A 25,551-nucleotide genomic window follows, 5' to 3' on the forward strand; every position below is an offset into this window, starting at 1 on the left:
CCATGTGTCCCTGGGGTAGAAAGCAGGCCCCCTGAGAAATCCCCCCAAATCAATCCCAAACCAACCACTTCCTCTGGACTGTGCTTCCAGTTCAACACAATTCCAGTGCTGGCTGAATAATGAAAGAAATATTAAAAAGAAAAACACCAAACAACCTAAAAAGAATAGAATATAGGATGGGGTGATACAGATCAAATCGCATTGATGATAGGTCTGCAAGTTCTGTGGGCCAGCAGGGGCGGGGGAGATGGAGCAGTAAGAAAATAAAAGAGAGGACCAGAGCTCTTCTGCCTGTGCCACGGACACCTGTGGTGGTCAAAACAGCCCTGTGGTTCCCTGGCTCACAAACAAGCCACAGAGTTGGGGCAGCTCCCCCTGCCCTGGGCCTCCTCACTGGTCTCCCAATCCTTCTCAAACATCACCAACACTGCCCCCCATCAAAGAGTATCCTAGGCAGAGGTGTGTTGTCAGCACAGACGCTTCCTACCAACTACCCCCTCGGGTGAGTGTCACAGTGGTAAGCACATGACACGGGCAGCTGAAAAAGTGGCACAAGAATTTTCAGAGCTGCTGTCCAGGTCCTTCCTCTTTCAACGCTCCGGTGACTTAATTCATACGCACCTGGAGAGAGTGCTGCCATCAGACGATGCCCTAGAGCTGACTGTCATGCAGGTCACTGAGTCAGGGGTCAGTCGGGGCTGGTGTTAACGGGACCTCACTGCTGGGGACTGGGCAGCAGGGGTCCTGATGGGGGCGGCTTGTTTGAGAGGGATACCTACGGGGTGGGGACAGCCACTTAACGAGACGAGTGGAAAATTATAGCCACCCCACCAGGGAAGCCATACTCATCTGAGAAAAATGCATCTCTGGAGAAGCCTCAGGAATTTGAAGAAATAATTCCTGGGAGAGAAAAGTAAAGCATCTACGATGCTAATAAACAAGCAAGTAACAGGGTTAGTCAGAAACCAAACCTTAGACAGAAATCCATAGTTCCAGTTTTGTAAAACAAACACCAGAGTTGCTTTCTCTGGAAAAAAAAAAAGATTATTCATTCCACGTGAAGTAAGATTCATCATAGTGAAATTGTTTACTTATTTTTTCATCATTTACTCCCCTCGATTTACATTTTCCCCCGGATGTATTTATTTCTCACGCATCTCCTACACAGCAATTCCCCAATGTGCACTCATTTTTCAGTAGTGCCTGGCCCCATGAAAGACCAAAGGAAAGGCCTTGGGCAAGCTCTTCACTACAGGATTTCCTCAATTCCAGTATGCCACCGATGGTAAGAGGCCACATCAACTTAACAGCACCTTTTCCAGAAGAGAAAAAAAAAACCCTGCCATAGTAAATATACACATGATATGGGAAGAAGCACTTGGACTTTAGAAACAATAGGGCTGGGAACCTTCTTTAGAGACTCCCTGACCCCACCCCCAGCCCCAAGGTGAGCCTCTACATGGTGCCTCATATGTGACACTTTGGGAGGGACCTCTCAGTGACCCCAGGCAAAGCACTCAGAATCAGCTCCCGGAGGGAATACTCCAGATGCTCTTCCAAAACGAAAATTGTGATGGCGGAGTGGCAGTTTGGATGGGAGTTGGGCTCTAGCATTAGGGCGCGAGGTGAAAAGGATGGATAATCAAGCCCACCCTTGAAAACCCTTCCACTCATAAAGTATGGTAGATATGGTTTGGGGATAGTGGGCTCTCTTCATGGCCAGTTTCTCCTCCAGGATTGGAAAAGAGCTTTGTTTCTCTGCTTGGACACCAGATGAAGGAGTGGGCTTGTATGTGGCACTGCAGTATTAATCCAAAAAAGTGCATTATTATTATTATCATCATCACCATCACCAGCACCCAGTGCACACGGTTGAACTCTGATAAATTCAGAGCGATGGGACTCCAAATCGAAAGAGGCGCATTTTTATTTTTTACTGCAAGACCTCTGAGTGCTTTGATGGGCTAATAGCTGCCGAGAACCTCCAGAGGGTAATCTGGCATGTGGTCTTTCCCAAGCATGTGTGTGCCCCCAAACTCCAGCTCGCAGAGCACAGATGCACTACTATGGGGAGGGAACACTGCTTCGGAAACCCTGTTCTGCTCATTGCTTCGGATGGGGACAATGCCAAGATGACCTTTCGAATCAGTGCTGGCAACATTCTTCGCTCGCATTTAAATAAAGCGATGGCTGTTCCCCTAATTTTTCTCGGTTGATACAGCTCCGAGGAATGGAAGGGAGCAGCCCATACAGCGAGGACAAGCCAGTGATGAGTCAGAAGCCGGGGGTCATGTTACAGTGTCAGCCTTCCAGAACTCAGCTGTGGTCAGGGATCAAAGGAGCAGCCTCACCAGTGCTCAGTGAGGAAGGACGGTTCCCCTGCATCAACCTCTCCAACTGCACCTGAACACAGACAGTCATTCTCTTTGAAGGAGCAACATCTTCTAAACGAATGTCCTCGCTTACCCACGGAATGTGGCTTACAACTGGGAAGCCAATTTCCTTCCATGCTCACTTTCTCCCTACTTTCTTCCAAGATTCATTTTTTAAAAAGTGTATTGAGCACCAGTTGTAGATCCAGCGTTCATTGTGTTAACTCAGGGAACACAATGGTGAGCACGATGACAGGGCTCCTTGAAACTCCTAGTCTGGGGGGGGGGGGTGCCGGGCGTGAACATGCGTATGCAACAGGGGTGGATAAGTAAACGAGCATTTGCGATGGCTGTCATGTATGCGAATCTTGGTAAAGTGGCGAGTGCCAAAAGCACTTGAATTGGGGCTGGAAGAGTCCTTCTTTCTCCCTGTCTGTGCCCCAAGTCAGGAAATGTGCTCCAGGCTGGGACTCAGGGATGCAAAAGACACAGCCCCAGCGCTTGGGAGCTCAGTACCTAGTGCTCACAGGTGACTGCTGCACAGTGATCGGTACCATAGGACGGGGAGGGGGATGCAGGGGGCACAGGGACCAGCTGACAATTTAGTTGGGTGGTAGCTGAGCTCAGCAGAAATGTAGAAAAACACTTAGGGTGTTGCTAGCCTAAAAAGAAGTCTATCAGTGATGCAAAAATGAAGTCATCTGTACTTGGAAAAAAAAATCCAAAGACATTAAAATGGCTATTGTCAAGGTCAACAGCAGCCTTTAGTGGCAACTAGCGACCTCTTCTCTTTTCTCCTCTCACTCAACCGCTTGGCATTTGACTGGCTCTACAAAACACTTTCTTCTCTTGGCTCCCATGTTGTCATCTGCTGCTTTTCCTACCAGGTCACTGGCCATTCCCCTTCTAACTAACCCTAAATGTTGACCTCTCCCTTTTCCACCTCAATCCACCAGCAAATGTTGTCAGCTACATTTCCAAAACAGATCTCAAGTTTATCCTTTGTTATCCACCTTCACAGCTATGCATCAGTCCCTATGAGGTCTCCCAGGCTCCAAGCAGCCAGAATGACCTTCTAAAAACACAAACCAGATGATGTCTTTCCCTCACACAGGGTCCTCCCGTGTCTTCTCACCACACCTGGAATGAAGCCCGAACTTTGGGCTCTACAGTAGTGGTCCCCCCCACCTCTCTGAAGCCCTCAAACATACCTCACCTGGTGTGCTCTACCTACAGCTCAATCACATTATTGTTTATCAATACATTATCTAACCTACCAGAACACAGGCTTCAAGAAACCCACACTCTTTTTTTTTTTTTTTTTTTGTGGTACGCGGGCCTTTCACTATTGTGGCCTCTCCCGTTGCAGAGCACAGGCTCCGGAAGCACAGGCTCAGCGGCCATGGCTAACGGGCCCAGCCGCTCCACGGCATGTGGGATCCTCCCGGACTGGGGCACGAACCCGTGTCCCCTGCATCGGCAGGCGGACTCTCAACCACTGCGCCACCAGGGAAGCCCTAAAAACCCACACTCTTATTTGTCTCATTCACCTGCAGCATTAGAACAATGCCTAGCATACAGTAGGTGCTCAATAAATATTTTGAAAATAAATTAATGAATCAAAGCTATGTGACTCTGGAGAATGTAATCCAAGAGATTCAGCCTTCAAGAAACAGGCTTAAATGAGATTATAAGTTTTTTTTTCAATTAAAGATGAATTCAATAATACTAAAGTAAAAAAAATGCTAAAGTTATGAAGATCCTCTTAATCTATCTCTAAATTTGAGCTGAGCCATTATATATGCTATTTTTTTTTGGCCATGCCGCATGGCATGTGGGATCTTAGCTCCCCCGACCAGGGATTGAACCCGCGCCCCCTACAGTGGAAGCATGGAGTCTTAACCCTTAACCACTGAACCACCAGGGAAGTGCTTGGTTTGTTTACTTGTAAAATTTTACCTGGTTTACAGAAACATGCAAGAAAAGGGAATTCCATTGAATTTAGAGGAAACCATCTACTGTTTGACGGGGGGAGCGTCTCATGGATCTGCTCATTTGCTGGACATGAACAAGAAGCTAAAGACAGAACTGATGGTGGTACCCACTCCACCTCTTCTGCAACCTTGCTTCTTTTTACTTTTTGATATTTAAAGGTCTATGCAAATGCTGTGGCTCTCAAAACATGGACTGTAACTGATTTATTCCTCCTTTCTGAATTCCCTCAAAATTGTGCCCAAGTTCTTTACCTAAGCCAACAAGCAGACAAGATCAGTGGCATAGGTTAGAAAGATGAGAAAGAAACAGGGAGCTCAGGTGCCCCCAAGCACTGCATTTAGTCTCCAGCATCCTACAGGGGACCAAAACAACCTTTCTGTATGGAAGTGTAGTTACACTGCTGCAGGGAGTTTGAGATCCAAAACACTGAACCAGTACAGTGGTTAAAGTGATCTAGAGTCAGACATAGATTGGAACCGTGGTTCTGCCACTTAACATCAGCCTGATTTTGAAGAAATTTCCTAAATCCTCTGAGTCTCCCTGTCCTTGGCTGTGAGATGAGAATACTATGACCACAGCACCCTAGGGTGGCAACAGGATTAAATAACAAAAATCTTAGCATATATAAGTGCTCAATAAGTACATTAGCTTTATTGTTGGCTTTGGTATTTTTGTCTGCCATTAGCAAAGAAAAAAGAAAAGCCAGGGTTTGGGACCAGGTCAGCCTGTTATGTTCTAGACACACCTTTAATTCTAATTAGAGCAGCGCTAAGTTCAAAATACAAACATTTGAAGTGGAGCAAAATGTGGTCCCACTTTATTGTAGATTCTTTCAGTTGTGATGCTTGATTTAAGGCAGAACCATTTGTTAGTCCGTGATTTTTTCCCTTAGGGATCTTCTTATTATAGGGATTTCCTTAGGATCTCTCGTATGACTGCACTTTACCAGGGACAATGGAAAGATGAAATAAGAAGAAAGAACAGCAGACATTGTTTCTGATCGTAAGGAACCCGAAAGATATATCAAGCCAAGAGTTAATTCTGGATCGGGGATCCATGCATCAAATTAAGGTTAAAAAAGAATCCCACTAACAAAATCAAGTTTGCACAGATTCACTCGTTCTTGCCAAGTCTTATTAGTTAATACTGTCAGACTTGACAAAGAATATGTTTGATGAGACCAATTTACTTTAATTATTTTATATGTCTCTGGTATAATAATCTAGTCTCATAAAAGACAACCCACAATAACAACAACAGAAATTTAATCTCAACAAACGAATTCAACTTAATTGACCAAAAACTCCAGCCCTGCTCTGTGGCAATTTACACTTTCAGAAAGGAAGTTCTGGCAGGATAATTAGCCGGCGATGATACCCGGGAAGCCCAGGGGCACTGGCATTGGGAGGGACGGACTTTCTCTAGGGCTCAGAAGCACAAATGGTTTGTTTCCTGCTCAACCAGAGGTCACCCGGAGATAGACAAAATAAAAAGAACAATTGCAGGAAACCTTGGAACCTCATGAATGAGGCTTCCATGTGTGGCACTGCTGGGCTCTGCTGCTCTGGGTACCCACCCAGCATCGGCACCTGGATGTGGACGGGAGGGCTGGAGGTAACAACCTCCAGCAGCCAGCTGCTGTCACTCATGTATTTTGCAGCCCAGCCCCTCTGCTTCAGCTCACAGTTCATTAAATTCTACTGCATCACCATCAACATGCAAAATAGCTACTTGAAGGGCATTCAAAAATATAATCAGAAAAGGGAATAAAAAGCCCTCTCTGAGAGAGAGGGACAAAAATTAATCCTCTCTTGTCTACTGAGTGACAACTAGGTTCTTTGGTTCTAACATGTATATTATTTAAGTAGCAGTGACATCCAACGATTATCTCTGTCTGATGGATGGGGTGTGGGGCTGTATAGTTCTCTGCTTGGAGGGTAAGCACCAAATGTGGCTGAAAAACTCTGAAGGATCTGTGTATATGGATGGGTTATTTCTTTTGCCATTTTTTCCCCTTTTTTGATTTTCAGGTGGGGAGGACTGAGACTTTATGGACTTCTGCAACATATCTTGTTTTATGCTTTGAATATGACTGTGATGGGGAAATTATCCTGATGACCCGTGCACACACACTCACTTGAATGTGGAGAAAAACTTAAATACAGAAAAGCACAAAATATGATAGGACAAATGGAGATGTTATATTTTATGGCAGTGGTTTTCAACTGGGGGCAATTGTGTCACCTAGGGGACACTGGCAATTCCTGGAGACAGTTTTCGCTGTCATGACTGGGGGTGGGGGCTGCTACTGGCATCCAGTGGATAAAATACAGGGAAGCTGTTCGACATCCTACGATGCACAAGACGCCCCCATAACAGAATTATCCAGCCCTAAATGGTAACAGTGCTGTCGCTGAGAAACTCTTCTTCATGGCAGTTCATTATGTAAATATATCAGGAGATAAGGACAGAAAAAAAATCATACTCCTTTCATTTAGGCAAATCATACAACTCCATAAATGCCCAACCCAATTACAACACCACAGCTTGGATCTACTTATTATTCTTCCCTTTACTTATAATATTTCAAATTGATTAAACGTATGCAGCTACTAAAAGTAATAAAAATATGTTTCCATTGCAGGTATCTTGCACCTCCTAGTTTTGAGCTTGCATACAGGCTTGTGGACACAGATGGGACCCCCCGCCCCCGCTCCCACACACACACACACACACACACACACACACACACACGCACACACGCACACACGCACACACCACACACAGAGGATTCTTTTCGGAAGATATGGCAATACTACTCTCTCTGGGTTGAGGTTGCGACCCACAGCATCGACACAAGAGGAAGAGTCACAAATGTCACCCTCACACTCCATGGTAATCATAAGTGAATATTCTCTGGAAAAGATTTCATTATAAATCTCTGTAGCTTATCACTTGGTTAACAATAGCTTAACTTTCTTTTTTTTCCTAAAGTAAATTTTGTTCCACCACTGTGCTAAGTACTTCCCACGTGCGAGTTCCTTTAATCATCACAACAATCTTACGAGATAAACTACGATCCCATTTTAAGAATAAGGAGACTGAAGCACAGAGAGGCAAAGTAACCTGCCCAAGGTCACACAGCTAATAAGTGGAAGAGCTGGGACTTGAGTCTAGGCAGACTGACCCCAGGGAGGCTATTCCCAACCACGAGGCTCCTACATCGTGTCAGTGCGTCAAGCCACAACTTGGGCTGGACAGCTACGAGAGACAGGGATGCCTGCCGAATGGGATCAGGACGCCCAAGGCAAGGCTTTTTCTGTTTTCCCCTTGTCTACGCCTAAATAACCTCATCAACTAACCTAAGCGACTTTAGAAACAAACCAATTCCTCAAAATCCTAGATCTCCTGGGTAGAGGTTTAAAAAGTATCCAAAGGGCCCATGTACAGAGGAAACAGACCTAAGGGGCCCACACAGATAGGGTGGCACAGAAAATGGTCTGCAGGGAGCCCCTACCCCTACGTCAAGCAGAGGGTCTCCTGAGCAGTGGGCATGCCTACTTTTTACGTCTCGGACACCAGCCTGGGGCACAAAGTCAGGAGCAACAGGAAAGCAGACAGTGCTGGGAGCGGGGCTTCACGTGACCCCCATACGGGGAGGCAGCCAAGGCCAGATGGACCTCGGCAGGGACCCCAGAGAGACACTGGGAGCTTCATGGTGTTTCCAAAGGAGCTGACACTGGGGCCGCATGTGAATGTAAACCATATTCATAAAAGGCAGATCCTCAGAACTCCTGGCAATGTAACCATCTTCAGGCCAACAAGTCCTGCCTCAAGAGTGTGGGAAGCCGAAGACGAATCACAGGCCAGAGTCCGCAGGCTGACCTCTGTGCACACATCCCCCGAGACAGGGAGAGAAACGAAGGCAGGAAGCACTTGACTGAATTGGTTTTCCCATTTTTCATAAGAAACATTCAACTTAATAAAAAATAGGCATACTTTATTGACGATAATAGCTACCCTTTCTTTATTTCCTTACTATGTGCCAGGAAACTACTTTATCTCTGTTCTTCATAGTAACTCTGCAAGGCAGGAACTATCGCCTTCATTTTAGAGGAAAAGGAGGCTCAGAAAGGTCATGTAATTAGCCCAAGGTCTCACAGCTAGTAACTTGGGTCTGTTTGACTCCAAAATTCATGATTTTTCCACAACGGCTTTCACTGTTTCACATTACTTGTCAACCTCCAAAGTCCTCAGAACCAACTGCCTACACACACACACACACACACACACACACACACACACACACCCTTTTTTCATTTAACTTAACCAGGTCACTGAAATCTTGAAGGCTGCCATGCATCCATCTCTCTGGATATATGATCCCTAAAACCAGGAGCTGAATCACAGGTGCTAAGAACGAGCAAGTTTCCAAGAGAACACAGGTCCAGGCCCCTGTCATTTAAAACGGTGACAAGTCCAGGGTCTAAGGGCTGGGCGAGGCCAAGCTGGGATCTGGCCCCAGGTGTGCTGGACCCTGGGCTGTGTCCCTCCCACTGCACCTCAGCTCTGCTTCCCGGGGCCACGGCCGGTGATGGATGAACGCATTTCTAGGTGCTGGGAATACAGAGCTGAAAAGGTACATCCCTAGTCCCGAGGGGATCCTAGAAGCTGGTGGATGTGCTGAGACAGTCCACAGATAAGTGAAGTGCGCGGCAGAAAGTGGGAGGCATTGGAGAACAGAATTCTATGGATATGAAGAGGGATGAATCGCGTCCAGCTGCTGGCCATGGGGAGATAGCACGGGGAGAAGAGGAATGAACGCATGCTCTGGGTGTGCCTGCAGGAAGGCGCCTCTGGCCAGTCATTCCGCACCAACAACTCCCCCGAGGCAGGCAGCGCACCGATCTTATGGACCAGGTGGAGAGACAGGAGGCTACCTGCCTGAGATCACGCAGTTAATGAGGGAGTCATGTGAACTGCTTTGCCTGCCTCCAAAGCCCACGTTCTCTCCACTTTAAAACTTCAGATGCTGTTCTGCAGAGCCCTGGTTGAGAGGCCAGGAATAGGCCAGGGACCCCAATTTCAACCTCTCTGGCTCTGCTGTGTATCTATATCCATATTTGGGTTCTGCAGATGAGACTCCGTTTGAGAGAAAGCTCTGCTGCTAACAAGATCGAGTCTGAAGCCCTGTACTATGATGTGTTACCTGGAAGGCAACTGGGTCAGGCCTTTGACAAGAAGGGCATGTGACCCACGCTGGGAGGCAGTGAGGGACAATGGCTAGGCAAGCAGGCGAGGCACGCACTTCCCTCTCTCTGGAGCGATGCGGCCTGCGTTCAGAATCAGGCTTTACACCTGCTTAGCTTTGCAACCCTGGGCAAGGTGTTCCTAAGCCTGAGCTTCCCCAAGTTCAAAATGGGGGTAACATTGGTACCTACTTCACGGGGGTGTTGAGAGGGTCAGGATTACATGTTCAAAGATAAAGAAAGCATATAGCATGGTGCCCGGCACTTAGCAAAGTGCCATTCTCGTTAACTTGCTGGTTACAGCGAGGCTAGTCATAGGAGGTGAAAGAGCAGAAAAGGAAATACTATGACACTATAGGAGGAATTTTTAGGGCAACTAAGAAATCCTCACTGCTCCCGGAGTGTTGCTCTGGTTCTGAGCTCTGCCTCGTGTTCTCCTGCCCTTGATAAGTGCGGGCTGCGCATCTGCGGGACACGTACCCGAAAGACGAGGGAGGCTTAGGGGCCTCCGTCTGCTGAGATGTGGCCACGCCCCCATCGCTGCTTGTCAGCTGATTCAGCAAGAAGCTCAATGGAGACGGGGCTTCGGGGGATGAGATCGGTGACCCCCAAACCCCCAAACTAATTTACTGCCGCTGTTCAGGAGGTGGCCACAAAACCCCTGGCTCTCCCCCTAAGCTCAACTTGCTCTGGCACCAAAAGGCCTAGGACAGAGGGAGGCACGTGTCTCAGCCCGGCCGAGCCCCAGAGGCCTCCTTTGCTGGCTAGATGAGGCTTTGCCTTGGGCGGAATTCTGCAGGGCACAGTGGGGTCCCAGGTCCCTTTTAGGTTCTTGCCGTCAGAGACCCTGCCAGCGAATTAAGTTCCCAGAGGAGGTTGTGACGGCTTATGGGATTTCTGTCTGTCTTGTTCACTGCTGTGCCCCAGTGCCCAGAACAGCAGCACATCCCGTGAATGAATGAATGACGATCCCTTTCGGCATCTTCGTGAGACAAACAGAAGCAGGGGCCACGGAGCTTCCACAGTCACTCCCTGACCCAGCAGTTGGGTGGGATCTTCCTGCCACTGCTCTGCTCTTGACTCCCTCTCCTGTCACCCCAGCTGGTAGCACCACCGCCGGGCCTCTGACAGCCTCCCTGGGAGAGGCCTGACCTTTTCTCTCCTCCGGGGAGAAGGAAGGGTCATTTGCTACAGAGCCTCAGGCAAGAAAATCAGCTCGTGCCCAGCGCACGACTTGCTCCTGTGTCATATGCTCATTCTGCCAGAAACGAAAATGTGAGAGCTGGAAGCGCCCGCGGAAGTCACCTCTTGTGGAAGAAACGAGGACACCAAACACTGAGACATTTAGCAAGTAGCCCCAAGTCACAGAGCTGGCTGCCAGGAGGGGCAGGAGACCTGGCCTCTCAACAGAGCTCTTTGTACGGCACTTTCTAGGAGCCTCTATGCCCGTGCAGGTCAGAGAGTCTCAGAAGCCTGGATTCTCTATGTATTGTAAACACAAAACACACCTAGAGTTTACACACAGACGCAGGTTATACATATATATGCAGCTATGTAAATGACATATACGTATATACATATTCATAAGTGATATTAGGATATATATGACTATTCTATAGTCCCAAATACATTTACTAGAGAGCTTAGATAAGCCCATCTCCTTTTATTTATTTTTTTTTATTTTTTTTTTTTTTGCGATACGTGGGCCTCTCACTGTTGCGGCCTCTCCCGTTGTGGAGCACAGGCTCCGGACGCACAGGCCCAGCGGCCACGGCTCACGGGCCCAGCCGCCCCGCGGCACGCGGGATCCTCCCGGACCGGGGCACGAACCCGGGTCCCCTGCATCGGCAGGCGGACTCTCAACCACTGCGCCACCAGGGAAGCCCCTCCTTCTATTTTATACCTGTTTATTACAGAATGGTGATAGCTGCAGGGCTGGGGTAAAATAAGAAATCCTGAGTGTGAGAAAGGGGAAGCGTGTAATTTGCAAAAGCGTATTTGATATTATAATTGCTTTGATTTTTTTTTTTTTTTTAGGCACAATATTTAATGTGCTTTGAAATTTAACAGTAAAGAAGGGCATTTGGATTTTACGTTCAACAAAAAAAGAGGAGACTTTAAACCAAAAGACTGGGAACTACTGTTCTGGAACTCAGAGCATATGACAACTTTGGAAATTGGCTGGTCCAACACCCCGTGTGAAGACAGGAAACTTCCACTCAGAGAGGTTAAGTCACTTCCTGTCTCAGATCAGTAGCTGTTTGTTTGCTATAGGGCAGCAGCCTCGTGGAGGTTATCTGTTGTAAGTCCACACAGCACCTGCACTGAAGGAGACCAGCATTTGCTGTGGAACAGCTGAAGGGAATTGCTCACTTCAAGGATGTAAAGATACAAAGGGAAAGTGAGTTCCCAAACAGGCCTGGCTTTTTTTTTTAACAAGGATGATTCTTGGAAGAGGAGAAGCTGAACCTGTGGCTTTGCTACATGCATTTCTCGGGGGGCAGCAGCCCAGTGGTCCCACACGGGACCCAACCCTCCTGTGTGTCCATACAGGGAGACTCCGCCGTGCCCTCTCTCAGGGGGACCCAATGTCAGGTTGCGAGGCTGCAGGAGGGACTGCTCAAGCCACCACTGCCCCTCCCCTTCGTCATCTGCAGAGGCCACCACCCATCTACCTAAACAATGAGAGGCTTTCTCTCTGGTGTCCCGGCAGGACTGAGTGTGTGGGCAGAAGGACTGCAGCTTCTAAGATAGGCAGCCTGGGAGCAGAGGTAGAGCCCCAGGAGGAATTCACCCATGGCCTTGGGCTAAGACAGACCCAGGGCCAGACCACAGGGGACGGTTCCTCCCTGATGTCGGACACTGGCCGGTGCAGGAGTCCACTTACCGCAGTGAGACTGGAAGACCTGTGGCTTGACGACCTGGTTACAGGCACTGCACACCACGAGGTAGAAGTCGTCGTGTGCTGGGTAGTGGCCAAACAAGTGCATATCTGTGGGGGAAAGGAAAACAGGTTGTTTTGAAAAAGCAACCAAGTCTCAGAAGGTGGACGGTTTCTTCTTGGCATTTCCTCGAGGATAGTTTTTCAAACAAGACGTGCAGAAAGCAATCATCTTTACGAAAGGGAAAGCAGTTTCTCCTAATGCAGCTCCCTACTCTCAGGGAAGCCCGTGCCTCAGAGAACCCCTCCTTATTTTCCTTGCAGACAGACGGCTACCCCTGTTGGTTTGGTCAGCGAGGTTGGGCTGCCTGGAATCACATGCTATGGGGAGTGACCCTGTTCTGAAAGAGGGCCCTTGGGTTAGCTGGGACCCAATGAGGCTCTAGTCATTTTAGGATGGGGGAGCTCCTCCAAACCCATTTCAGCGTGAGCAGAGCCCTCCCAGGTGAGTGACGGGGCGAGAAAGCCCGGAGAGACAGAGGAGTTATCCCGGTCTCGGCAGCTGCCTGGGTTCCCCATCACCTGTGGGAGACTCCAGGGTAAAAGGAAGTGTCCAGACAAGTGGCTTGTCAGCCACCATCATTACCCATTCTTTATGTGGCAAAGATTTACCGAGTGCCTAAGTGTGCCGGGTACCGACCATGCTGGGTTCCAGGGATAACTGGTGAACAAGAACAAATGCCCTGCTCTGCTGGAGCAGAAAAGAGAAGAATTAACCGAATCACACAAGTCATCACTTGGTTGTAACAGTGGTACCTCCTAAGGAGGAGATGTACAGGGTCCCATGAGAGTGTGTGGCAGGTAGACCTAACCTTGTCTGAGGCATTGGAGAGGCTTCCCTGAGGAGGGGTTAGAGAGAGAAAAGGCCAGGGGAGGGAGAGGAAAGTTCCAGGTCTGCCAAGGAAGGAGATCTGTGTGTCAGCAGAACCTCTTGGCTGGAACAGAACAAGGGGGGAGCCCAGAAGGTGTAAGCCTGTGGACCAAGGTAGAGATTCTGAACCTGACTTTAAGATCAGTGGGAAGCTACTGAAGGTTTTTAAGCAAAGAAGTGACAGAGTCAGATGGACGCTGTTAGAAGGTCAGTTATGTGGCCTACGAGACACAATCACATAGGTCCACACGAAAACCTGCCCACGCATGTTCACTGTAGCATTATTCATAACAGCCCAAGGGTGGAAGCAACCCAGATACCCATCAACTGCTGAACAAATAAATGAAATGTGATATATCCATACAATGGGATATTACTTGGCCATAAAAAGGAGTGAAGTACTGATACCTGCTACAACATGGATGAACCTTGGAAAACATATGCTAAGTGAAAGGAGCCAGTCACCAAAGCCCACGTATTATATGATTCCATTTATATGAACTGTCCAGAACAGGCAAAACTAGAGAGACAGAAAGCAGATTAGTGCTTGCCTTGGGTGGGGGGGAGGGGCCCTGGAGGGAACTGTCGGACAGTTGCTAAAGGCTACGGGTTTCTTTGGGGGTGATAATAACGTTCTAAGATTGATAGTGGTGATGGCTGCACAACGCCGTGAACACACTACAAACCACTGAACAGCATGCTTTACACGGGTGAATTGTGTATGTGAATTATGTCTCAGGAAAGCTGTGTGTGTGCAGGGGTCGGCTTGGAGGATTCGGTGGTCATACCTCCTTGCCCACCGTGGGGTGGGGGGCACTCTGCCGGCCTCTCCTTAGCTGCCTGGCTCCAGGGCCACTGAGAGCAGGGCGGACAGAGGAAATAAAAGACACGTTCTGCATGAAAGTCTTTGCGTCACAGAGCTGAGCTTCCTCTCCCCAGCACCCCCATGCCCTCGTTTTTTAGACTCAACCTGTGTCTTTACTGAAAACCACCAGGCGCACGATGGTTCTCCCAGCTGCAGGGCGAGGCCACAGGGAAGCCAAGTTCCTTCTGATTCAGGCACGGCTCATTTATAAACCAACACAGGCTTCCAGTGCAGCCCCGATGCTTAGAGGGAAATGGAACCAACCCACTTGTCACGCGGCCGGGAGCCAAGACCCCCACCCCCGAGGAGGCTGGACTGGAAGGGTGAGAAGGGCCCCCATTGCTGGGTCCCCTCGACGTGCGAGGAACCCGCACACCTGCAGCGGGATGCGGACCAGACCGGGGCACAGGCACACTGAGCCTCTGCATCATCCGTGGCTCTGGTCGCAGCCCATCATTTCCCCTCTAGGACTCGCCTCTGTTTCCACTCTGACTAAGACATTACCGGAGGGGAGCGTTATTAGTCAGTGCCTGGTAGGCGGAGGCCTGTGGAAAGAGGAGGCCTGAGAGAGAACCCAGCTGTTACAAAGGCCTGCGGCGTGGGGAGGCCCAGGCCGGGCCCACCCAGCATGTCCGGGGCCCTTGCTTCAGAGCCTCCCAGCGCACAGAGGATGCACCCGGTCCCACATTGCTGACACCACTCCCGCTTTACATTTTATTTACAGATTATTTTTATAATATATAGTCTTTTTTTTTTTAATAACAAAAGTGATCCATGTTCTTTGAGGATACATATGAAAAATACAGAAAAGCCAGAAGAAATTAAAAAAAAAATCACTGGCAATCTTTATTAACACTTTGCATCTCATTTAGATTTAGTCACATTTTCTATCCAGGAACATGTGAAACCAGGAACTGGCAAGGGCTAAGACATTTATTTATTCAACAGCATTTCCTGAGCTGCCTTCCAGCCTTTCTGCAATAGATCAGGCTATAAAGGCATGAAAGAAATGCACTAATTAAAAAAACAAAAAAGCGCATTCACAAAATTTTCATGAGCACCTACTCTGCACCAGAAGCTGTGCGGAGTATGGGAGGCTGAGAGCTGTGGGCGAGGAACGCACCTCTGCACCTTTGTCCTGCGCGCCTGATGATACGCCCAAGGCCTGTCAGGCCTCCAGCTGCTGTCCCATTTCAGGATTCCTCCAGGAACCTGTAGACCCCACCCCCTACACGCACCTCTAGGTCGAGAGTTGAACGTGAAGGTTAGGCTGGTCAGAGACTGGCCACCCTGGGGGTGTCCTCCTCTAGGCCCTTCACTCCACTGGGACTCTCCTTGGTTTCCTCCAGGGCAGTTTCAACCATGCACACGTCTGCTCAGAGCGTGTCTCCTGTGGAAACTGAGAGGACCTGCTGGCCTACTTGATTATTCCTTGGTGATCAGGCCTTAGAATCTCCTCGACAGGCTGCCCAGGCTCTGGGAGAGCCTGGCAGATGCGGAGTGAGATAAGGGCACCTGGCTTCTCAGAACCACCACGTCACGGGGCCAGGCCATCTCGGTCCCTGTGCTGTCTGCTTGGAGATGAGGAAGGAAGGCCGGGGAGAACTGGAAACTACTATGTCTGGCATCATGCTAGGCATCCTATTATTAATTCTCCCTCTCTCTCTCTCTCTCAATTTACCACCCAAATAGAGCTGGCAGCTCACAGTTTAAAACAGGGGTGTGTTGACGTGGGCTTGTACCAGCTTTCAAGAGCCAACTGTGCAAGTCTCCCAACTTGTTCAGTGAGATCAAGGTGGTAACTTGAAATCAGCCCTGGTGAGAGTATTTTTTTTTTTTTTTTGGCGGTACGCGGGCCTCTCACTGTTGTGGCCTCTCCCGTTGCAGAGCACAGGCTTCCAGACGCGCAGGCTCAGCGGCCATGGCTCATGGGCCCAGCCGCTCTGCGGCATGTGGGATCTTCCCGGACCGGGGCACGAACCCGTGTCCCCTGCATTGGCAGGCGGACTCTCAACCACTGCGCCACCAGGGAAGCCCTGGTGAGAGTATTTATACCACGGAAACGGGCATTACAAATCTTCTCTTTTCTTTGGAAAGCCGCGTTGTTAAACATTTACCAGTGCACCACTGAACGAAGATGGGAAGGAAAGGGAAAAGTGAAACCACCTGTAATGACACCACCTCGGGATAACCACCACTGTTGGCATGTTAATATATATCCTTCTAGACTTTGTTATCTCATTACATTATCTTAGTTAATCCTCATAACTAACCCACAAAGTTGCTATCATCCCACTTTCCAGGCAAGGAAACAAAGGTAAGAGATCCCAAGGCAGTGATCTTTAAAGTAGGATGAGATTCCTACTCTACAGCCCACACTCCCATCTCAGCAAAAGGCCACGTGTTTCATAAGAGCAAGATCTCATTTCAAAGATGAAGAAACCAGTCTGGAACGCTTCCGTGCATGACTAACGGGCTCCGAGGGAGCCGTTGGCGTTTGCACAGGCCTGGGGTCAGAAGGAGGGATTTAGAGCGCAGTGTCCTTTGCTGTGCAACTTCAGGGCAGGTGCCTAACCTTTCTGAGTGTCAGTTTCCCCTTCCATAAAATGGGGCTCACAGTTCTTGCCTCATGGGGTTGCTGTGAAGGCTCATAAAAGCTGCCTGGCTTTGTATTTTCTTCCTCCAGGGATTCAGAAGAATGTGTGGAAAAAGCTTTAAACAAGGTCTTCTCCCCTATTTTTCAAAACTAACTTGTCCTCATTCCAGTGGGAGAGTTGCTCCAGCCAGCACATTCTTTGACTCTCCTGTGTAACCACTCACAGCCAGCCTCCCGGGGAACCTCAGCGTTCCCTCCAACCTGCAGAATTTCCTGTGTGCAAGGACACCATCGTGCACTGCGTGGACAGATGAGGGCTGAGGGCCACTGGGAGGACACTCTCTAGGCTGTGGTCAGGCCCCGAGAAAACGTGCATAAAGGTGATGGGACTGTGCCCATCACAGTGTTCATCCATCTCCCAAACAGACAAAGCCACGCCTGTCTGTTTTGCCCCATTTTGCCCCTGCAAATGAATCAACTGTTGATCAGATAGATCAGATAGTACCACCATGGCACTGTCACAGAGGTGACCTTAGTCATCCTCCTGGGCTGATTATGGCAAAGGTGAGAGCAAGCTCCATAGCTCCATTTTGCAGATGGGGAAACAGAGATACTCTTGCTTCTAGGTCAGTATTTTTTGTTTTTGTTCTTTTTAATCCCAACTCACTATACACAAATACATACCTATTTTATCTATCTATCTATGTATCTACCTATCTACCTATCTATCCACTCATCCATCTATCCATCATCTCTCATTGGAACATGTACATTACACTGTATGTTCTGGTCTACTCATTTTATTTTATTCTGTTCTATTTCATTGAAAAAAATGCTCACTGAGATCTTTTTAAAAAAATTTTATTATTATTTATTTTATTTATTTATTTTTGGCCGCGTTGGGTCTTTGTTGCCATGTGTGGGCTTACTCTAGTTGCGGCTACTCTTCGCCGCGGTGCGCGGGCTTCTCATTGCGGTGGCTTCTCTTGTTGCAGAGCACGGTCTCTGGAGCACAGGCTCAGTAGTTGTGGCGCACGGGCTTTGTTGCTCTGCGGCGTGTGGGATCTTCCCAGACTAGGGCTTGAACCCGTGTCCCCTGCGTTGGAAGGCGGATTCTTAACCACTGTGCCACCAGGGAAGCCCAGCTCACTAAGATCCTGAAATTAACTTCTTGACCCTTTAATGGGTCACAACTCAAAGTGTGGAAAACACTCTTCAAGGCAATCCACTGAGTTAGAGGCTGAGCTGAGCCTGAGAGTTAACTGGGCATTTACAGAGGTTGGAGCTGGTCCTTAGGAGTCACCTGGGTGTCTGAAGCCATAAATTTGTGCCAATTATATTCTGGAGAGTGCCGTGCCAGCTCACAGGAGCTGATTGTATCTCTTCCTAACTCTGCATTCAGTGAGGCATGTCGGTGGCCTGAATCAGCCAAGGTGGGAGTATTTACACCATGGTAATCAGCATCCACTACAAACCAGGGCTGCTTCTCTTGGAGAGCTAGCTGTGAAAATATTTACCAGCACACCACTGACTAGCACCCACCATCACTCCTCCCTGGATCAATTTCCTTAGTTCTAGAAATGGAGAAAATTATATCTGTCATCTACCACACTGGATGCAGAAAGGCTTCTGTGCACTTGGGAGGAAATCATTATGTTAATATAAAATTATAGTAATGATATTGATCATTAACCCCGAAACATACGCACAACAGAGCCAGGTGAACATATTGATCACTTTCTGTATCAAATGAGCACAAAAAGCTGCCACTTGTCCAGCTCTGGTGGTGAGAATGGTCCTGGGGGAGGGGGAGTGGGGATGTTGGAGTGGAGAATGAAGTTCTCTTCAACGTCTGTCAACTTAATGCTTATTCTTTAAGGGCTATTCATGGAGATTATTCACACATTAGGCTCAGAGTATTCGATTAATGCTGCTCATACATGGATCACACACAGGCTGTTCTCAGTGCCTGTTTAAAGCAGGCAGTTCTCTACTGCTTCTCTTCCTTTACTTCTGGTGGAAGTCTCACCTGCAGCAGAGTCAGTCGTCAATGGCATTCATGTTATCGACTTCGTCTGGCATCCTAGGCCTGCCTCCCCATAGCACTTAGGTTCCCACAGGGCTAGTCTGGCTCTCACAGCTTCAACTCCCCTGAACGCCTCCCTCCCACATCCCTCTGCCCCTCTCCTCTCTCAGATGGCAGAGGACGGATGGAGGGGACAGAACCCAGCTGGGGTGGAAGAAGAGAAAGTTTAGGACACCAGAACGGTTCCTACGAAGGTAAAATAATAACTCTGTGGGACTTCCCTGGTGGCGCAGTGGTTAAGAATCTGCCTGCCAATGCAGGGGACACGGGTTCGAGCCCTGGTCTGGGAAGATCCCTTAGATGCCACAGAGCAACTAAGTCCGTGCGCCACAACTACTGAGCTTGCGCTCTAGAGCCCGTGAGCCACAACTATTGAGCCCACGTGCCACAACTACTGAAGCCCGTGCTCCTAGAGCCCGTGCTCCGCAACAAAAGAAGCCACGACGATGAGCAGCCCACACACCACAACAAAGAGTAGCCTCCGCTCGCCGCAACTACAGAGTCCGTGCACAGCAACGAAGACCCAACGCAGCCAAAAATAAACAATAAATAAATATATAAATTTATTTTTTAAAAAAAGAATAATAACTCTGATTTTCTGGTGTAGTTGATAACCTGCTTCTTAAGTCAATACTGAAAAAGAAATTGGCAGAATGGGAGCAGCATTTTATAAACAGCTTTCAGAGGGGAACACTTCCGACAAGGAGAGTCATGAGCGTATTAACTTTCCTTTATATCCAGTATTCACTTCGAGAAAACGGCTGAAGTAAAGGAACAGACAGGGTGACATATCCAATTTGCTATTTGTACAGGACTCGTTTCTAAGATGGAAAGACAGCTGGTTTTGTGGCTTCAGGATCACACTAGGTTCTGTGCACTTTTGCATTTGCCCCTGGACACCTTCCAAAGCTCAAGACTTGGGCACTTACGAAGAAACAACTGGTGAGAGCTCGAAAGATGAAAAACTTAAGGAAGAGTGATTCCTTCCCTTTGCAAATGGGAATGCCAAGTCAAGCACAGGCTGCACAGAGAAGCAGCTAGAAGCAGACTAGCTTTGAAGGCTGGGGGACAGCTTATCGGCAATCCGTGATGCCTGTGCTCACTGCAGAAGATCAGAAGATCCCGCAGCGGGAAAAGGAAGACAGCAAAGCAGACAATTTGAACGTTAGCTTCTTGGAAAAAAAACAAAAAAGCCCCAGAAAACAGACTCAAGTTTCCCCCAAAGTCTTTTCTGGGGTTGTGAAACCACCCTGGTTGCTATAGGAATTATGAAAATGTCAAGGTAGCATATGCCTCTAGTATAACAACGGTTTCATATACTTTTAAAATTAGGCTTCTCTTCTGAATGGACCCTAAAAAAACAAGGTAATGACAAACATTGAGATTACGTGATTTCAACACACCGAGCCGTCTCCAGGAAGGTAAACGTGAGCCTCTGCCCGTGGTGGGTAACGGATCCACAGACCTTGGTGGGACCTACGGATGTGACAACCCTGTGATGATGGCTGGAGAGCGGGTGCCACTGGACTTCCTTGGAAAACTACCAAAAGGATGAGCTGGGCAGGCAGTGGCTTTGATGTGAGGGCTTCCACTTACATAAACTCAGACAGGAGATTACTGAGAAGAACAGTAACCGTGGTTCAAGGACACACACGGCTGCCTCCAAGCATGGATTCACATCCGGACACGGCTGCCACTCAGTAGAAGCACCTTTCACACTGGGAGAGGCTGGTCCTAAAGGCCTTCCTTTCTCCCATTAATCTTAATACACTCATTATACAGTTTTTATTAATGTATCTTTTCTCTCTTCTAGTGGAATTTTCAGCTCTATTTTAATCACTTATGTCAAATGGAAAGCATGAGGCAGGGTGGGGGGGGACCTTTCTCCTTCGCTCTGATGGCGTGATTCTATGTGTCCCTCAACTCCCCTTAAAGTCACAGAACAAAATAATTTGGGGTCTTCAAAGCAATGACCTCAGACCTGACACCTCCCATTCCCCTAGCAGAATGTTGAACTCCCCTCAAGGAAAATTCAAAAAGAACAAAATGTGGTCACCAGCCTCTCCCCCACTCACACCTCGCAGCACAAGGAAGGAAGAGAGACTGGGACGGCTGGACCCGGAGGTGATCGGAGCCCTGAGTTGAGAACAAAAACTATGACAGGTGGGCCTTGAAAAACGCAGCGCCTGAGAGCTGGGCTCTGGACTCAGGCAGCCTCGAGTTCAAATCCTGCCTCTGTCCGTTGGCACCATAACCCCCTCTAAGCTTCTGTTTTCTCATCCGGGATGAAACGACACGTTTGTGAAGGGGCTGCACACGGGAAGGATGTAAAAAATACAGCATGTTATTATCTATGACCTTCTGCCTCCCCAACTCACCAGTCAACCCTCTGGGAAGTCTCCTTTTCAGAAGCCCAGAGAGGAGGTGGGATCTCCTTCCTCCCCTCCCTCCCTGCCCACCCTCGGCTTTGTGACGAGAGCTTTCTTAGGGCTGCACTGGAGTCACCGGTTTACACCCCTCTCACCACACTGGGATCTTCCTGAAGACAGGAGTCATGACTTAATACCCTTAACGTGTCCACAGCCAATCAGTCTGGCGCATGGTGAACCCTTAATAGATGTTAATAAGCTAACTAGGCTGAAGTTCCCAAGAAGTTGATTTATTTCCCACATTCCTTCATTTTCTCTCCTGTTAAAGGGGCAAGTTGTAGATGACAATATATTGCCCTAATATCTATGTTGCTAAGATCACAAGGTCAATGATTATATCTGTCTGTTCATTCTGGGTGGGAGCTCCTTGGAAGACAAGCGCTACGTGAAGCTACGAAGGAGGTGTGCGCGGGCAGCCACTGTCGCGCACCCGTGGTGGATTCCTGACCCCAGCATGCCAGGCTCATGAAGGCTGGCTCCTTCCTCCCCGGCAAACATGCTACTCCCACCCCCCGCCCCACCTGACCCAGAGCCAGTGCTTGGGGTGGGCTTAGGGGGGCTTCCTGGATACTCCCTCTGTTCCCATTTTCTATTTCCTCACCCTGCGGCTGCAATGGGTCTTGTACATCAGGACGGTGGGTGATGCAGGGCCTGGAAGATCCAGACTCCTCCCACCCCTTCCTGTTTCAGCTCTGGACCAGCATAGCAGCCAGGCTGAGCCCAAGGCACACTGAGGCATCTCAGCCCAACCCGACAGAGGATCTGACTGGCTGCTGGGCAGCGATGACCCTGGTAGCCAAGAGAACCATTCTGTAAAGGGCTCCCCTTTGCCTATGTCTGGCTTAGGCAACAATGCCAACAAACTGCCCCTAAAAATATTGCCGGGGTGTCAACCCAGCCCCGGCTCTCTCTCTCAAGCACCTGCAGGGACACCTAGGCTCCTCCCCTGTCCAGCAGACACATCCCTGTCCATCATTCCAGCCTGGCGGGCTGGTGGCTTCTGGCCTGACATCGCCACCTCTGGCCGGCAGGACAGATGAGGAACACGTAAGCACTTCGGCGGGATGCTGAGTGCTGAGGAGGTAACCTGGCTAAAGCACTTCTTACGGCAAAGGTTGCTTGGGCTTAGAGATGAGCTGCGTGGACAGGACACCCCTGTTTGCCCCTCACCAAGTTGGCCTCTGTGCCCTGGCCCCGCCAGGGAGAAATTCTGTGTAGGGGACAGGATGGGTACAGCACGTTCAACAAGGGCCTGGAAGTACAGACTGTTTAGTTCACTCTGACTCAGTTAGAGAGAGAAGAGAAGCATCAACATATTGGGGAAAGTTCTAGTCCCTTCCTGGCTTTCCTGCCTTGTGACACTTAGAAGAGTAGACAAGTGGAGGGGTCTACGATGCTTTGGAAAGGTTACACGTCATCACAGGCTCCCTCCCTTCCCAGGCTCTCCTGCCTGGGTCACTTAGAAGCTTAAATGCTCACTTAAATCTTTATGTGTGCATTACCATCCACCTGAGAACTATAGTTGAGATAATATTTGTTTTCATAAACCCAGGAGGCCTCCCTGGGCATTTTTCCACAGTGCTTCCTCAGTGGGCTTTGCTTTGTTTCTTTGGAACAGGCTTTTCCTCCCCTGAGCTTCCCTGGTCAGAGAAGTTTAAGGGCTTGTCTATGTGAGGCCAGTTTCCAGCTGATTTGGGGGTGACTCCTCCCACCTCCATCCAGGGGCATCTCCAGGGTCCAGGTTGGGTCCCCGGGCACAGTCTGTGATGCCTTTCCTCTTTCCACCTCCACCCAAGAGAGACCTCTGTGACGTGGAGGTAAGTGCCATATTTCAGGGAACAAGGCAGTGGGTTTGGTCAAAGAGAATTTCCAGACTGAACAGAACGGTGCTATTGAGAACAACTTAAATGGGTCAAGGGAAATCAATGAAAACATCTCTTTTCATATGAGATGGTCCACTTTCTTGTGGCAAGCTGAGTCTGGAGGATAGACTAACTGGTCCCTTAGTTCCCTTGCAGCTCCTCCGTTACAGTGACTGGTCCATCAGGGAGTGAACAGGAGAAGAATGGGTGAGGAAGAGGGGAGGACGCCACACCCATGTTACAAAGGAAATCCCCTTTGTCAAGATAAATAGATAAATAGAATAAATAGAGAAAAGGTAAACAGAGCATAAAATCTGAGTGGTTTTTTCTTTTTTGTTGTTGTTGCGGTACACGGGCCTCTCACTGTTGTGGCCTCTCCCGTTGCGGAGCACAGGCTCCGGACGCGCAGGCTCAGCGGCCATGGCTCACGGGCCCAGCCACTCCACGGCATGTGGGATCTTCCCGGGGCATGTGGGATCTTCCCGGACCGGGGAACGAACCCGTGTCCCCTGCATCTGCAGGCGGACCCTCAACCACTGCGCCACCAGGGAAGCCCGTGGTTTATTCTTAAGAAGAGTTAGTGAGGGCTGGCTATCTATCTATAGAGATAATACCTATATAGACGATAGCATCTATCTCTATCATCTCTATCAATCATCTATCTTGACAACAAGGACCTACTGCATAGCACAGGGAACTCTACCCAATATTCTATAATAACCTATATGAGAAAAGAATCTGAAAAAGAATGGATATATGTATATGTGTAACAGATTCACTTTGCTGTACACTTGAAACAAAATTGTAAATCAACTATACCCCAACACAAAATAAAAATTAAATTAAAAAAAGCATCTACCTTGATCTATGTATCTATTCTCTCCCTATCTCTCTGTTTGTCTCTTGTCTCATCTACCTGTGTGTCTTATCTATCCTATCTATCTCTAATCTCGACCTTTTTATCTCTGTCATCTCTCCTCCTATCTTAGGAAGCACTATAGTTTTGAGCACTGTGGTTCTGAGGTGGACTTAACTTAGTCTCAGCCTGTTTTATTGCTACAAATGCTACATTTTTGGGTGACAAGGCTGAGACATGGCTTTACAAAAATAAATAAGAATTTTAAAAAGAAGGGAAAAAAAAGAACCTAGACAATAGCAAAAACCATCAGCTGGTTTTCAGGGGCTGCACTGTGAACTGCATGAGAGAGCCACATGCACAGCCCTGTCTGTTCCACTCACATGGCAGGAGCCAAGCAGGAGTCTGAATCGAAGTCCTCCTTGAATTTAGCCTTCTCTCTGAAATCTGAATAGACTGTAGGCTTCAAAAAAGGCTGCTCTGGGCTTCCCTGGTGGCACAGTGGTTGGGAGTCCGCCTGCCGATGCAGGGGACACGGGTTCGTGCCCCGGTCTGGGAAGATCCCACATGCTGCGGAGCAGCTGGGCCCGTGAGCCTGCGTGTCCGGAGCCTGTGCTCCGCAACGGGAGAGGCCACAACAGTGAAAGGCCCGCGTACCGCAAAAAAAAAAAAAAAAAAAAAAAAAAAAAAAAAAAAAAAGGCTGCTCTGAGGCACACCTCTGTCTGCCATCTTGCTTCTTGAGATGCATGGGCCCGGAGGCTTTCATTCCATCTTGAGGAAAACAACATCAAGAGCCCGGGGCGAAGGGGCAGGCCGGGGGTCCCCGGCTGTCTGCCTGATTCAAACCATGCGCACTGAGGGCTTTCACAGCCCTGCTAAAACCAGAGCAACGATGAAAGCAGCACTTCCTATTGGGCCTTCCATCACTGTTTAGAGATTAATTGAGAAATGGACTGGCGGGGCCCGGCATGTCTACCACAGGGATGCTCCAACCCTCCCAGCACAGCAAGCTGGGTGATTTCTCAGATGATGTGTTGTGGACCACACTGAAAGCAGAGTCCATGAAGAAGGCCACCAGCGGTGCCTTGTGAATGCAGGAAACGTTGACATTTTTAAAGGCGCAAGCAGAGGCCTCCAGGAGACTGCCCCATGGCAGGCCTCAGCTATCAAGGTATTGCCACGAATGCCATCCGGAACATGCAGTGTGGGGTGAAAGGTCAAGAAAACGCCCACCCCAGACATGCCAGCCCCCGCTCAGCTGTGAGGGTTCTGTCAATGCTCCGCTTGCAGATTCAGGGATGAAGAAGAGGTACACACTCAGAATCTGCCAGGAACGCGAGGCAGTCCCGGGGCTTGGGGGTCCTGGTGAGTCCCAGGCAATGGTGAGCTGATTCCTATTCAGAGCACTTACGGCAAGAGACCCCTGTA

At 48.9% G+C, this 25,551-nt stretch overlaps 1 protein-coding gene across 5 annotated transcripts in view; it reads right to left on the reverse strand.

Annotated features, from left to right (window-relative positions):
* The window catches only part of ATXN7L1 (ataxin 7 like 1), a 245,234-nt gene that overhangs the window by 145,776 nt on the left and 73,907 nt on the right, over positions 1-25,551 (reverse strand). For all 5 annotated transcript variants that reach the window (XR_004351333.1, XM_032642217.1, XM_032642218.1 and 2 more), the window contains one exon: positions 12,504-12,608. Coding sequence is in view for 4 of the 5 variants with exons in the window: in XM_032642217.1 (XP_032498108.1) it covers positions 12,504-12,608 (105 nt within the window). In the remaining variant the exon portion in view is untranslated. The remainder of the gene's footprint in view (positions 1-12,503; positions 12,609-25,551) is intronic.

This window comes from Phocoena sinus, chromosome 9 (assembly GCF_008692025.1).
Source record: "Phocoena sinus isolate mPhoSin1 chromosome 9, mPhoSin1.pri, whole genome shotgun sequence".
NCBI classification, from domain to species: domain Eukaryota; kingdom Metazoa; phylum Chordata; class Mammalia; order Artiodactyla; family Phocoenidae; genus Phocoena; species Phocoena sinus.